The 14200-nt window shown below is 42.3% G+C and overlaps 1 protein-coding gene across 1 annotated transcript in view; it reads right to left on the reverse strand.

Annotated features, from left to right (window-relative positions):
- The window catches only part of LOC142768578 (female-specific histamine-binding protein 1-like), a 14202-nt gene extending 11288 nt beyond the window's left edge, over positions 1 to 2914 (reverse strand). Inside the window, exons 1-2 of the mRNA XM_075870567.1 lie at positions 2758 to 2914; positions 1220 to 1392 (exon numbers count right to left, since the gene is read on the reverse strand). Coding sequence (XP_075726682.1) covers positions 1220 to 1392; positions 2758 to 2871 — 287 coding nt within the window. The 5' untranslated portion in view covers positions 2872 to 2914. The remainder of the gene's footprint in view (positions 1 to 1219; positions 1393 to 2757) is intronic.
- Positions 2915 to 14200: the final 11286 nt, after the last annotated feature.

A 14200-nucleotide genomic window follows, 5' to 3' on the forward strand; every position in this document is an offset into this window, starting at 1 on the left:
ATATCAAAACAATACATATTCCTAGGAATGGTTCTTAGGATTCCTATGATTGTCTTCTTGTGACAGGGGTGGAAACCAGTGGGCCCTTTAGCATCGTATGCTTTCTAGGGGCGTTTGTTGGATTTATCGATGCAGTGCTATAGATCTATTTGTAAAATATTGCCTCGATGACGTGGTGTCTCCTTATGTCACGTAAACGTGGACACAGCCACAATGCGTGCCACTATTCACCGATCGACTGTACTCAGGGCAGTCGGGAGGATTGGGAGTATGAGAGATTATTTAGGCAAAGGATCGAACTGACTACGTTCGCATTAGGCAAAGAATGTTCTGAAGGTTTTCAGTCACATCTTCGAGTAGACTTTGCATTGATCTCTCGTCCAAGCGGCAAAAAAAAATAATATTGAAACTGGTCAACGTGTCATTGTCCGACTGCTAAACCTCTTCTCCCGTGCAAAGGCGTGTGGCCCTGTCGGCTGAATTTATTGATGCTGAAGGCTTCGATGGCTGTTTTACTTCGATATTGCCGGGCCCGCCACAGTGATTTAGAGGCCAAAGTACTTGTCTGCTGAACCGCAGGCCGCGGGTTCTAGCCTGGCTGTATCGGTGGCATTTTCGAAGGAGGCGAAGATGCTGTAGGCCCATGTGCTCACACTTTGGTGCTCGTAAAAAAAAAACCCACGTGGTGGATATTTCCGGAGCTTTTCACTACGGAGTCTCTCATAATCATATGGTGGTTTCGAGACATTAATCTCCCCGTCTCTTCTATATTTTTACACAATTTCTTATTTCACGTTTTGTTTTTTTTTCGGTTTTCACCCACAAAGTCTTACAAATGCTCAGACTATACAGCGCTCAATTCTTCAAGAAGGTTCGTGATCTCTGTATATTGATCTATTAAGATTGCTTGTAAGCACGAACACTGAATAATATTTAACACTTATGCGAATGCAAGTGATATGCCTTGAGTTTTCACCAGCATATGTAAAAGCAGTGGCGCGCTTCGCCGCTTGTCAGTTTATTGATGGCTAACGTTCTGTTCGCCTTTATTAGTGCTAGTGTGCGGCTTTCATCTAACTTCCAATTTACCACCCAAAAGTATAACCAAATAAACAGTTTCATCAAAACATTGACGTTGCTATATTTGTCTGCGTGACGACCACATGACAATATTGTGTTGATTTTTTGCATATCAAATAAGCAAGAAAGGTGTACTTACTAAATTGCATCAGCATCATTCATAAACATGAAAATTGCGTCAACGCTCTTCTCATTCTCATTGAAGGTGTCAAATCCAGCATACAGACATCTGAAGTTATTTCCCCACACTGGGTCATTCTTATAGGTTGCTTTTACCATGTCGTAAATATTCCCAACACTATTTTTGAGAAGCTGAAAAGGAATTTACGTAATTATTCTGGAGCTTAGACTGAAAATTTACTCTTTCCAGCAAGTTACTTGATTATTAGTCATGCAGCCTTATAAAGGTTTAATTTTACAGAGTCTGCCTACATCTCCTCCATTGGTGTCACAAGATAAGAATATAGAATGCCAATTTAGACTGAAATTCCCGTGGCCAAATACATATTTGGCTCATACAATTCCAGTAGTGGCCACCGTCCTAGACGGTGGCGGCCAAAGAGTCGAGCGCAAGTGCATACTGCCACAGTCCAGTGCCTTATGACCTCCCTCTGGTATTACAAGCTTTGGCTTCACATAATTATAAGAGCATGTATATTCTATTTCAAAATAATCAGTTCTCAGAAATAGTAGAAATATCGATGGGCGTCAGAGGCTAGTGCAATGACGGAAGAGACAGAGAAGAAGGTGACATAGTTGAAAATGTTTCATTAGACAAATGCAAGAGGATGCTTTTATTAAGTTTTTGTGCACAACGATGTTGTGAATATCTTGCGTATGAAATACGTCTGTTCTGTTGCCGGAAGTTCTGTTCTCGGAAGCACAAGACGACGTCACTGTGTACGCCTCCTGTCATGATTCGTATGCTGTCTAGAGCATGGATTTCCCGAATCAGACTAGGAAGCACTACTCAGACGCAATTGTTAAAAAAAAAAAAAACTCTAGCAGCAGACGCCTTGCCGTAAGACGTCACCTTAGGCGAAGGCGTACTGACGCTAGTGGTCCGCGTAAATTCCTACAGAAGCGTAGATTTTAGTGGAACATCAATTCGGCCAATCAGATGTGTTGTTAAATTAGGTTTTTATTTTTGTGTTAGTGTAAAACATCTGAAAAGTTAAAATAAAATGTATGCATATAGAAGTAGTAATTGTTACGGGTTTTAAAGGATACTTCGCTCCGGCTTTTCACCGGAAGGTATGCAAATAAAAGAAAAATCACAAGCCTATTATTACGCCATAAGTGCATAAAATATGTTCCTCTGCATTTATTACTCTTGTAAACAATTGATACTAAATATTCAACTCAAATCCCAAAGTTGAATTCGATGAAAGAGCAAGCGTTGGCCAACGAAAGAAGTTCAATCCTTGTGGAAGTCGGAAATAGACGGGCCTTGCCTACACCTTAACCAACTCAAGTAATAAGTCTACTGATGATCGTTTGTAAACTTTTTGCGAGCACACAAAAAACGCTGTGTGGATATTTGGTGCTGTCTTGAGTTGTATTGCGTCTTAAAAATGTAAACTACATTCACTGGCTTTTACGCTCACATGAAACAAAAATATCGTTCTTCTATATTTCTTCATGCAAAAATATCGCAACCAGGGCGAGTCATATTACCTTCAATGCATCTTGGTGTGCTCCATTTGACGCTTCATCCACCCAAACTGGCTTATTGCCCTTTACGTAGCTTAGAACTGCAACGAAGGCAAGAGTGAGTACAAGAAGCTTCATGTTGAATTCCTTCGAGCTTCAGTCGGTGGATGGAGTGCTTGAGGGCTAAAGTCCTTCGTATTTATACACGGCGCTATAGAGGATTAACAATGAGGAAACATGACGACATTTTCGCGTCAATTGATTACCGACAATGTACTATTTCTAGCCTTGTTCAACGGGTGAATGTTTCGTATGTCATTACATATGGCATGAGAAGCTTGCTTTAGGTATTATTTGTTATTCTTTTTTACCAGCTCCCACCCGGACAATTCATGTTTTTACGCTCTTCCTTAAGAAAATAGTTCTTGGAGGACACGTCGTGCAATATGTCTCTACGTGGCAGACATATGACGAAACATCAGAACGGAGCCTGCGTGTGTATTGGACTTTGATGAAGCGGTTCTTTAATTTCAACAACTTCTCAATGTTATTGGCAGCATAAAGAAATTCGTCAGGCCAAAATCAGTGCAAATAATTTCGTAAAAATCAATCCTTTACACTGAAGTAATAGAGAGCATCCTGTTTTCATAGGGTTCTGCTTTCAAGTTTAAAAGAGTCATCGCGCGCACAAAGCAAAAAAAAAAAAAGGATTTTCGAATGAAGGAGCTTAACATTTTGCTCCAGCAACATTGCTTTGAGAAAAAACTTTGCATAGGGCAAAACGCAAATCGTCTGTATTAACACCATTTAGATACACACCATGCAGAAGCTAATTAGCTAAAAAAATTTGCGCATACTTATGAAGTTATTTTTGAGAATCGCGTGAAAAACTGGGCAGCGCCCATGACATGTGCGAAGGGGGCAATGATTGCGCAATACGTCATCAGTCTATTAATAAGCCTCACTACACTCACTGCAGGACAAGTGCCTCTCCCATGTCCCGCGAGTCAACTCGGTCCTGAGTATGCAACACATAGTACCCACACATGCGATAATATCTTCTGACCACCTAAGTTTCTGTCTCACTTTCACCTTCTCTGGGAATCCAGTCCATAATTGACCAGTGGTTTTCCGGCCAATGTGCCACGTGCCTGGGCCATGTACATTTCTTTTAGACTTTAAATATGATATCCTCAACCCCAGTTCCCTCACCCACTCTGCTTTCATCTTGTCTCATGAGGTTACACAAATAATGTTCCTGTTCGTAGCTGACTGTGTCGCCCTGAGTGGGAGCTGACCCCTCCTTGTAAATCTGCAAATTTTTGCTCTGCAGTCAAGGATCGGCAAGATGCAGCTGGTATACACTTACATCTAGAGGAGCACTGGCAGTCTACCAGTCATGGTGATAGAATGCTTAACAAATGTGCTGCAACCCATTCTTATTCTTCTAGGTACTTCTATGTCGTTGTTCGGCTGCAATGTTACTACCTGTCTTTTGTAGATGTACACTTTTACATCTTCAAGTGCACTGCTACGTATCTGAAAGCGCTATTCTCTTCCGAGGATAATATATATATTTCTTTCGCTTTCTTCGAAGTAATTGAATGCAGGAACAGCGCAACCTAGAAGTAGTAACTTCGTAACTACGGAAGCGAAAAAAAAACAAGGACAGCAAAGGTCCTTGGTTTTCGCTTCCGTAGTTACAAAGTAACTACTTCTAGGTTGCGCTGTTCCTGCATTCAGTTATGTCCTTCCAACTTTCCCAAGCTCCCACGCTTAATATCTTCTAATTAAATTTAGAACCTGGCTTTTTGCTCTTCTTGTTTAATTTTGTGATTATAAATTCTTAATCGTCGAGTGAGTTACTCAGCAATGCAATGTCACCGGTGAGGCGCCGGTTACTAAGATACTCTCCAGTACCTCCATCCCCTAGCTTATGCCTTTTTAATGTCTATGAGAACCTCCTTTATCCACGCGGTAAATGCCATCGGGCGAGCCGTGTCTTCTCGTCTTACACTATTCTTTACCTGTACGATGTCGCTTTTGATATAGAACACTATCTTGGCAACTCATTGTCTGTAGATCTTTAAAAGATGTTTTTATGTGTTTCATCGACACCCTGATTCCTCTGTGTCTGCATGACAGCTGATATCTCTACCGAATAAAATGCTTTCTCGTAAACTATGTATGATACGTATAGTGGCGGGGTGTATTCTCAGCATTCCTCCTCAACAGTATACACAATGTTCCTTGCTGCTTCACGCGTCCTGAAGTTTGGCGCGGGGGCAGTTTGTTGCACGTTGCTGTTTTACCTCTGCTTCCTGAGCTCTCGCTTCAGAGCTTGCTTGCTGTATACGTGAACATTGACTACCATATGCCAGGCCCTGCCTTCGGAGAAGCAGGTTGTTGTTAGCGTTGCCGCTTCGCCTTTCAGTAGTGAGAGCTCTTTTAAGATCGCTTTCATTCATGACAAAAAAGTGCTTGGTCTGTAAAGCTTTTATTCCTCAGCGTCATTGCCGTTTCCTGGAGTGGGCACTTTGCATGAGCTTCGCCGCGTAACGGAGAAGACACAGTGCACCAGACTAAAGCGTAAGGTGCTCTGTACATAAGAATAGCGAATACTAAATATCTCGCGGCCGCCATATTTGTACCTTCACCAATGTCACTTACTTCCACTGAGGCTTCCTCAATGGTGGTCTTCGATTTATATTCTTTATTTTATATTCTTAAGACACCACGCAGTACCCGAAGGCATTTTAGCAGGGGTGTACATCAATAAGCGAATTACATATTTGTGGGCACACATATACAACTGTGTTCATACCTGAATAACCGAAATACACATTTGTTCGCACACACATTACCATTCTGTTCCTAAATAAATGTACCATCGTTCAGGTTACAGTGCAAGTTTAGAGCACTGAATAAAATACATCTTCACTCCCATTATGAACTTGCTTTTCAGTTAGCGTACTTTTATTTTTATTTTTGCGAAAAAATGAGTTTACATGCATGTTGCTTTTATCTGTGTATTTCAGGATTTTACAACAATGATCAAAGCATTTTGAAATAGTATGACTTTTGTGTAGGTAAATTTTTTCGGTAATTCTAGTTTATTATAGTAAATCCTATAAAGAAACTTTCATCTCCGTTCATTGTTGGTTGAGGAGAACACTCCCATTCCAGCTCAGCTTTGATTGCACTGCAGCTCTGCCACTTTCCGTACTGTCCCAAGACAAACCTGGGTACACGATTTTGTATTTACTCTAGAGTAGCAATTAAGGTTACTTCGGTGGGGTGCCACACGACACAACCATGATGCAAGATAGGTCTGATGCAAGTGTGTGCGCGAGACGTTTTAAATTGGCATGCCATCATCACAAGTTTCCTTGAATCAGATTTATACCTTGCCAGCTTTGGCTAGGAGAGTGTCCACCCGCGGCCCCACTGAACATTTAGAATGTTGAAGCACACCTAGGTACTTGCATGTATCATCTTGTTTTATCTGCAAATTGTTCATGTGGTGACACGACGGAAATGGTTTGATCCTTTTTGTAAGTGAAATGTATACACAATTTGTTATGTTCAAAATATCTTTCCAACCGATACGCCAAGTATAAATGAGTGATAACTACTGCTGAAGCCATCATGCATCTCTGTGATTTGAAATTTTCAGCACACTATCCATTCGTCAGCAAACAACCGTATAGAAGATGAAATTCTTGCTGAGATAGCATCGACATAAATTAACAGTAATAGCAGACCCTGAACAGAGCCCTGTGGTGCCCCTGAAGTAAAATCCGCGCTTTCAGAGTATTTCGCCTTCATTACAGGAGTTTGTCTTCTTTGAGAATTGTAGCATCGTATCCAATGAAAAACAGCGTTATCAATGTGTGTGGTGGTAAGTTGAAACAGTAAGAGTGAACGTGGCACCGTGTCGAAGCCTTTACAAGAATCCGAAACCACCCTGTTCTCATATTCTACACAATCCACATCCGATATCACATAGTGATAAAATTCCACCGATTGTGTTGTGCAAGACAGCCCTCTTTAAAATTCACGCTGATTGTCGATGAGTACCTTGTGCATGTTTAAACGATTTATTATTTGTTCATATAAAATGTGTTGAAGTTTTTTATATTAGTATTTGTAAGCGATATTGGTCTATAGTAACCAATGTTCTTTTTGAATCATATTTATTTATTGGCACCACATGCACAATCCTCCATTCATGTGGTAAGATACTTGTCACTAGAGATCTTTCAAAAATTGCATACAGGTACACAAAACTGGCATCGCGCTATGCCTGAAAATACGCTAAAAAATTTCATCTGGACCACAATATTTACCTTAATAAACGTCCTTCAATAAATTTTCAATTCAATTAACACTAAACTTGGCAAGAAGCATAGGCGAATTGTTCCTAATAGTTGCACGCTAGGTACTGTGGTTTTTAGGTAAAAATGCTGCGTTGAAATGTTGCCTCGGTATGCAGCTCTGTCTCCATCATCAGTATCAAAGCACCTATATAATATTTGATCATCAGATGACGAAAATACCGACGACAGCACTCTAGCACTCGAACACAGCCTACAACAGATGTGACCGCCAGAGTGAGTGGCCTATGACTACCAGCTCTAGTGGATGTGCCTGCGGTAATCACTCCATCGTTTGTTTATACCAAGAAAATGAGTTTTTTTATCTGATGAAAATGTGTGCGCTCTCTATATGCATGAATGTCTCGCCCATATGGCGCGCCTTCACCTTTACTGGCTTTTCAACATTTTACTCTCAATAACAATGCAGCACAAGCGGTATTGTTCCCTGCTTCACGAAAACGCAGCTTTCTTTTTGCTTTCTTTTATAGATTAGTGGAACAGTGTTTTATAGAGCACGTAAGAAAACACAGCATCGTGAACGCGAATGCTGTGGTGGTGCGTTCCAAACCAAATTCCTGTAGGAAGCAAGATGGTGCATTCAAAAGAAAGCAGTGGGCCTGTTTCACTGCGTGCGATCAGTTTACGTATTTCCTAACATGGCGCCCGTCTTGATTATGTATGCTGAAGAATGGCTGATGTTTGCGACTGTTTTGTTATTTTAACCTTGTGCCTTTCACCTAATGGTGATGTCTGGTGCTTTATGGCGCAAGGGACGATTGATGGCCAAAGAGCGCCATTTCAGAGACTAGAAATGTGAACACTGATATCGTGCGTGACTCTATAGGGGCCTTAAAATTCTTAGCACTACCACGGGTAAAACGTAAGTACTAAAATGATGACAGTGGCGTGCAATATGTGCAGTGAAAGTGGATGTCGAAAGATCATAATAAAACCATGGCGGAGATATAATTACCAAGTGGTGGCCTCGGTACGGAGGTTCTGCTAAGGATCACTTTGAAATATGCTCTGACAAAAAAAGTATATCTTTCGAAAATGTAAACAAAAAGTCAAATACAAGTCAATTTTACAGCCGAATTGTTACCAATAAGCATCCCAGGGTGCAGCACAGAGCTGCTGGCACTAGAACCGTAAAAACACTTATTTCTTAGAGCATCTAACTGACTGTACTGAACGAGAATGTGAAGAAGTGTAAGTGGTTCTCCACATCTCTCGCACAATGATGGATCACCGTCAGACAGAAGATACGAATGTTTAGAGTACGTAAGTCCTGTCCTTAGCCTTGTGAGTGTTACTTCTGTGTGACGTGATTTTGATAGTGGCAGCCAATGACATGCTTGTGGCGTAATAAAATGTAGTAGTTGTGTGTCTATGCCACGTTTTTTTATGCAATAACCTCTGAGCTTTTGTTTTAAAAAAGGTTTCTTGTCAAGTGTAGGGATTGGTATAGATGCAATAGCGGCATCATTGATGGCGGATGCAGCCAGCTGGTCTGCCTAAACGTTTTCCTGCATCTCATGGTTCCTGGCACCCTGCAGACTATAACATGCTGTTTGGATGAGTAGGCTGTGCATAGCATTGAATAAAGGAACGCAAAAACAAGGTTTTTGTGTTTTCTGGGTGTTTGAAAGCTTTCACCATACTCAGAGAGTCCGTGACAGTTACCGCTTTTTGTAGTTTTATATGTGCATTGTGTTTAACAGCCTGATGGATAGAATTAGCTTCGCGAGTGAAAATGCTTGTATCAGGGTGCAGAACGCCGGCTTCCGAAAAGGATGGGTTAACGGCTGCGTACGAAACGAGTATTGGACTTTGTGGCATCTGTAAGGAACTCAGAATCTGTGTAGATTTGTTGTAGTTATAAGAAGTATGTGCGCATATGTGCGATAGGTGCGTGCTTTGGAATTTCTAAAAAAGACACATGACAATCTACCAATTGCCACTGCCAATGTGACAGGCATGCTGCGGGAGCCATCAGACGATATTCGAGAGGCACACCGGTTTCCTTAGAAAGGCTCCTCACACGAAGTGAATATGATTGGCACAAAGATTGCCGGTTTACAAACAGAACAGAAGTAGACATGCCATCAATTGTGAAATGTGAAGGGTGGTCCTTGTCTGTCTTCACTTTGAAATAATTAAAAAAGACATATAGCATCTCTGTAGGTGGAGAGACCATTCGTTTGATTCCACGTGAAGGCTTTTAAAGGGGCTGGTACGAAAGGCACCCATGGAGAGGTGAATGCCTAGGTGATGAATGGTGTCAAGCATATTTAGGGTGGTAGGTGTCGCCGACTGATAGGTTATTGCTCGATAATCCAACGAGTGCGTACGAGAATACTATACAAGTTCATGACATACTTTTTGTCACTTCCCCATTTAGTGCGTGACAACACTTTTAGAGCTTCCATGGCTCCGATGCATTTGATTTTTTAAATACCTATTGTGCGGTATGAAGGTCAAATAATTGTACAAGATTAGGCCTAAGATTTCATGCTCGGCTCTTACAGACACACGTTGACCGTACAATTGAATGTCAGGTCCTGAGTGCATACCTCTCTTTCGGGAGAACAAGACACACGTGCTTTCTTGTAGGTTCAGTCGGAAACTGTTTTCCTCTGTCCATTTGGAGACCTCGTTTAAACCTAGCTGAACCTGCCGCTCACATAATGCCAGGTTGCATTACTTGAAGCCAAGCTAAACGTTGTCGAAAAATGTACAATAGAATGTATTGAGGGGGAGGGACGCGTACAAGAAATTCATTTTGATAATAAAAAGTATACAACTAAGCCCACCACCTTGCTGTACTCCCATTTCTTGAACGAAAGTTTGGGAGAGAACGCTGCCCACACAGACATAAAATTTATGATTCGAGAAGTAACTCTCGATTATGCAAATCATTCTACCGCACACACCCAGGTGAGACAAGACTCCTATTATGCCAAAACGCCATGTTGTGTTGTAGGCCTGGATATCAAGGAACACAAAGAGGAAGTATTGTTTGTGGACGGAAGCATCTTAGATCTCCGTCTCGATACGCACAAGATGGGCGGTGGTGGATCTACGCTCTTGAAACCCACACAGCAATCGGTTGAGCCAACTGTGTGTTTCAAGGAAATGTGAAAGCCGGTGGTTTATCATTGTTTCAAAAAGTTTTCAACGGCAGCTCGTCAATGCAATGGGTTTATACCTCGAATCTAAAGCAGGGTCCTTGCTCTTTTTCAAAGCGGGAATAGTTATAACCTCTTTCCAGGAAGCAGGCATGGTGCCAGAAAGCAGACAGCATTACATAGTGAGAGTAATGTTTTTTGCATCTTGATTGGCAGGTTTTTCATCATTTTATACACGACACGGCCGTAGCCTGGGGCAGAATTACTGCAAGAGTTTAGTAATGCTTTTGGCTCAGCTAAGTTGAAAGGTTGATTGTATGCATCGTATTTTTTGTACACTTATGTTCTAGTTTCTGCTTTTCCATCCATGTTTTATATCTTTGAAAAGCTTCAGTATATGGTGATGAGCTAGACACCTGCTCGTATTGGGCAACGAGGAAGTTCGCCTGATCTTCCACGCTGTCACGCTGTGTGTTCACGAGTGTGAGTGAACGTACTTTTCTGTCTGCTACCTTACAAACCATGTTCCAGACTTTAGCCTCTTGTGTGTATGAATTTATCCCTGATAAGTACTTGTACCACTTTTCTCTGCTGACCCACCGACGCGTTCTCCTGCCTTAAGATTTCATTTTCTCAAAGCTGTCAAGATTTTCAGCTGTCGGTGAGTTCCGAAGCAACCTCTATGCCTTGTTCTGCTCCTTTCGCGCATTACAACACTCAGTTTTTCACCATGGGACGCATCGCTTGCCGGGCAGACCAGATGTTTCCGGAATTCACTTGGCTGCTGCATCAACAAGCAAAGCTGTGAAGTAGTGCACAGCTTCATATATGCTTAATGCACAGATATCTGTCTTAAATGAGAAATGTTGTAAAACTGTTCCCAGTCGGCATTGTATGTCAGCCATTTGAGAACACGTGAAGTACATTCGTATGATGTTGGTGAACTCAAGAAGACAAGAAAATGGTTACTTGTGTAGGGGTTATTTATATTTTTCATAGGAGTAATGGTACAAGTGAAGGTGATACAATACTAAGGTCAATGGAACAGTAAAATTTGTTGGCAAGGTTAAAATATGTTGCCTCTTTCCTATTCAACAGACAAGCACCTGATGAAAAGAGGAACTGTTTGATGAGATGACATCGTGCATCACATCGGCAGTCAACCCACAAACTGCTATGCGCATTTAGGTCCCCTACAACTAGATAAGGTTCTGGTAGCTCATCTGTTAATGACAGAAATTCATGTTTCTTCAGGCGGTGTAGCGTTGGTGTGTATAAAGAGCAGATAATGTCGAGCTTATTCAATAAAACTGCTCGAAGAGCCACTGCCTATAGAGATGTTAGTAGCGGTCCGTGGGTACATGCTACTCCTCGAATAACAATAATGGCTACACCACCAGTTCAAGCTATGGCATCACTGTTCTTTCGAAGTATAACAAATTGACGTAGAAAATTCATGTTTTTGGATCTTAAATGTGCTTCTTGTACACACAGCACTGTTGGTGAATGTTCTTGTAAAAGTTCTTGGATATCATCGAGGTTTCTGAAAGTCCTCTGGTATTTTATTGTAGAATTTTTGTCTCCATGGCGTGTGTAAAGTTGTGTTGTGTGTAATGAAAGGACTTTTACTTCAAGTCAGGGAGTTCTTGCCAGGTCCTGTTACGGGAGTTTTCAATTTTCGTGCGCGCTTCAAAGAGCTGTGCCTAGCCTTCGGCGTCTTGGATGCCGTTGGACTAGCTGCTACGTACATTGCCTTGGTAGAGGCACTGGATGCCCGCTCGCGGGTTCCGTGCGCAGTTGTCTGTCTTTTCGGAATTTCTGTGGCAAAAAAGCACCTGGGGCAACAGGTCCCAATGACTGCTTGCCCTGTGGTGGTGGAGCAGCTGGCTGCTGCTTCCACTAATGGGGCAGATGGCACCACCGCCCGTCCATTCTGTGTGGTTCGAGCGGGTGCCGCGAACCGTTGTGGCACAGACCCCGTGCCTGCCAGGTCCGCGAATGAAGGACTCTGCACAAAAGTGAAACGCTCCTGCCTCCTTAAAAATCTTTATTGGTTACTTTCAGTGTTACTATTTCTTTTTCTTTCTTCCATGCTGGAAATGTGCGAGAGTAGGCTGCGTGTGCACCCTCGCAGTTTTCACACGTGGAGTTTCCTTGCAGCTGTCTGCAGAGTGATCAAGCGAATGGTACTTAGCACAGGTTTTGCGGCCCCAGCATCTGAGAGCCGTGACCAAAACGCTGGCACTTGAAGCAGCGCCGGGGGTTGGGAATATACAGTCGGACATTCGACTTCAAACAAACTGTTTCTACATATTCTGGAAACGTTCCGGTACCAAATGTGAGGACTAGGTTTTCTGTGGGATTTTTTTTATTATCGTGCCTGATTTTGATTTCCTGTACGTTCGCGACATGCTGTTCACTCAAGCTCTCGAGAAGTTCACTCTCTGACACGTCGAGCAAGTCATAGTCAGATACAACTCCTCGCGGCCTGTTAAGATAGCGGTGTGGGGCGACTGAAAATGGTGCATTTCCGATCGAAAGACGTCCACAAAGTTTTTCAGATTGTGCTTTCTTGTAGACTTCGAGGAGAAGATCTTGCTAGCCATTGTTGTAGACTTTTAAGCTCAGGCTAATGTTTCGGTAAGGCTTTCAACTACGACAAACGGTGAGATTTATCTAGCATTCTTGTTGATTGTTTCACAGTGAATCACATGGAATCGTGGAAAAGTTGCTTGCGGCTTCATGAAAAAAATACATTCAGTCGATTCTATGCACCCCCTCTTTGAGTGAGGACGATCGTTGAATGATTGATTGATTTGTGGGGTTTAACGTCCCAAAACCACCATATGTTTATGAGAGACGCCGTAGTGGAGGGCTCGGGAAATTTTCACCATCTGGGATTCTTTAACGTGCACCCAAATCTGAGCACACGGGCCTACAACATTTCCGCGAGGACGACCGTTAAGTAGGGAAAAGGGGGTAGAAGCCACACAATAGGAGCTCTTTCGGCAGCCATGCCTGCCACCCACCAACGAGCCTAACATGAGGACGCGACAGCTCTTGTGTTTATAGTAAGGCATGCCAACGTTAGCTGCACACGGCTACGTTAGCCGTTTATAATGTACCCTAGAGAGGACACACACGCAAGGTTAATCCTTGCCCCCAAGAAACGTAGAAGTAAATGAAAAAAAGAAGAACACAGGATAGATTGAAAGAGGAAAAAGTCTGAGATATAGAAAGGGAAGGAGAGATAGGAAAAGGTGACTGCCGATTTCCACTGGGTCTGTCATCCCAGGGGTGCCGTCTACGTGAAGCCAAAGAAAAAGAGGTGTGTTGCCTCAAACGGAAGCCTTAATGGTCTAATTAAGGATCCCGTTTTTCCCGGTCATGACAATGCCACGCATGACTAGGCGTGGGAAGAAGCCGAAACCCCCCCTCCATTAGCTCGAGACCGTGTTGTCGCTACACACCAAACGCCTACTTGCGCAGACGCCCCTGCGGCTTCTGCTTTTCACTTAGCCGCGCCAGAAACCAGTTATCAATTGAGGTAATGTTCTACAATGTCGGCGACGGAAAAATATCGGCTCGCAGAACGCCGAATATATTGGAATGTTGGAAGACATTGCTTTATTACAATGCTGTATACTTGAGAAGCCCGTTTTTTTTCTGAAAAAACATTTTGTACCTCCGACATCCTAAGTTTGGTAAATTTATTAACTTACATAAATATTAGAATTGGCAGTTTTTTCTATTGAATTTAAACTATTATGAATTGAAATTTTTGATTGTGATCTGCTTATATGCGTGTTTTCTTTGTTTGTACAAGTAGCCAACTAGAAACGTAGAGTTTTGAGCACGGAGCAGGCCGGGGTAGAACTTGTGTTTTATTAACTAACGATGCATGGAAAAATTTAATCTTGACTTTTACTACAAGACAAGGTCATTGAAAAACAGCTCTGA

This window comes from Rhipicephalus microplus, chromosome 8 (genome assembly GCF_043290135.1).
Source record: "Rhipicephalus microplus isolate Deutch F79 chromosome 8, USDA_Rmic, whole genome shotgun sequence".
Lineage (NCBI taxonomy): Eukaryota > Metazoa > Arthropoda > Arachnida > Ixodida > Ixodidae > Rhipicephalus > Rhipicephalus microplus.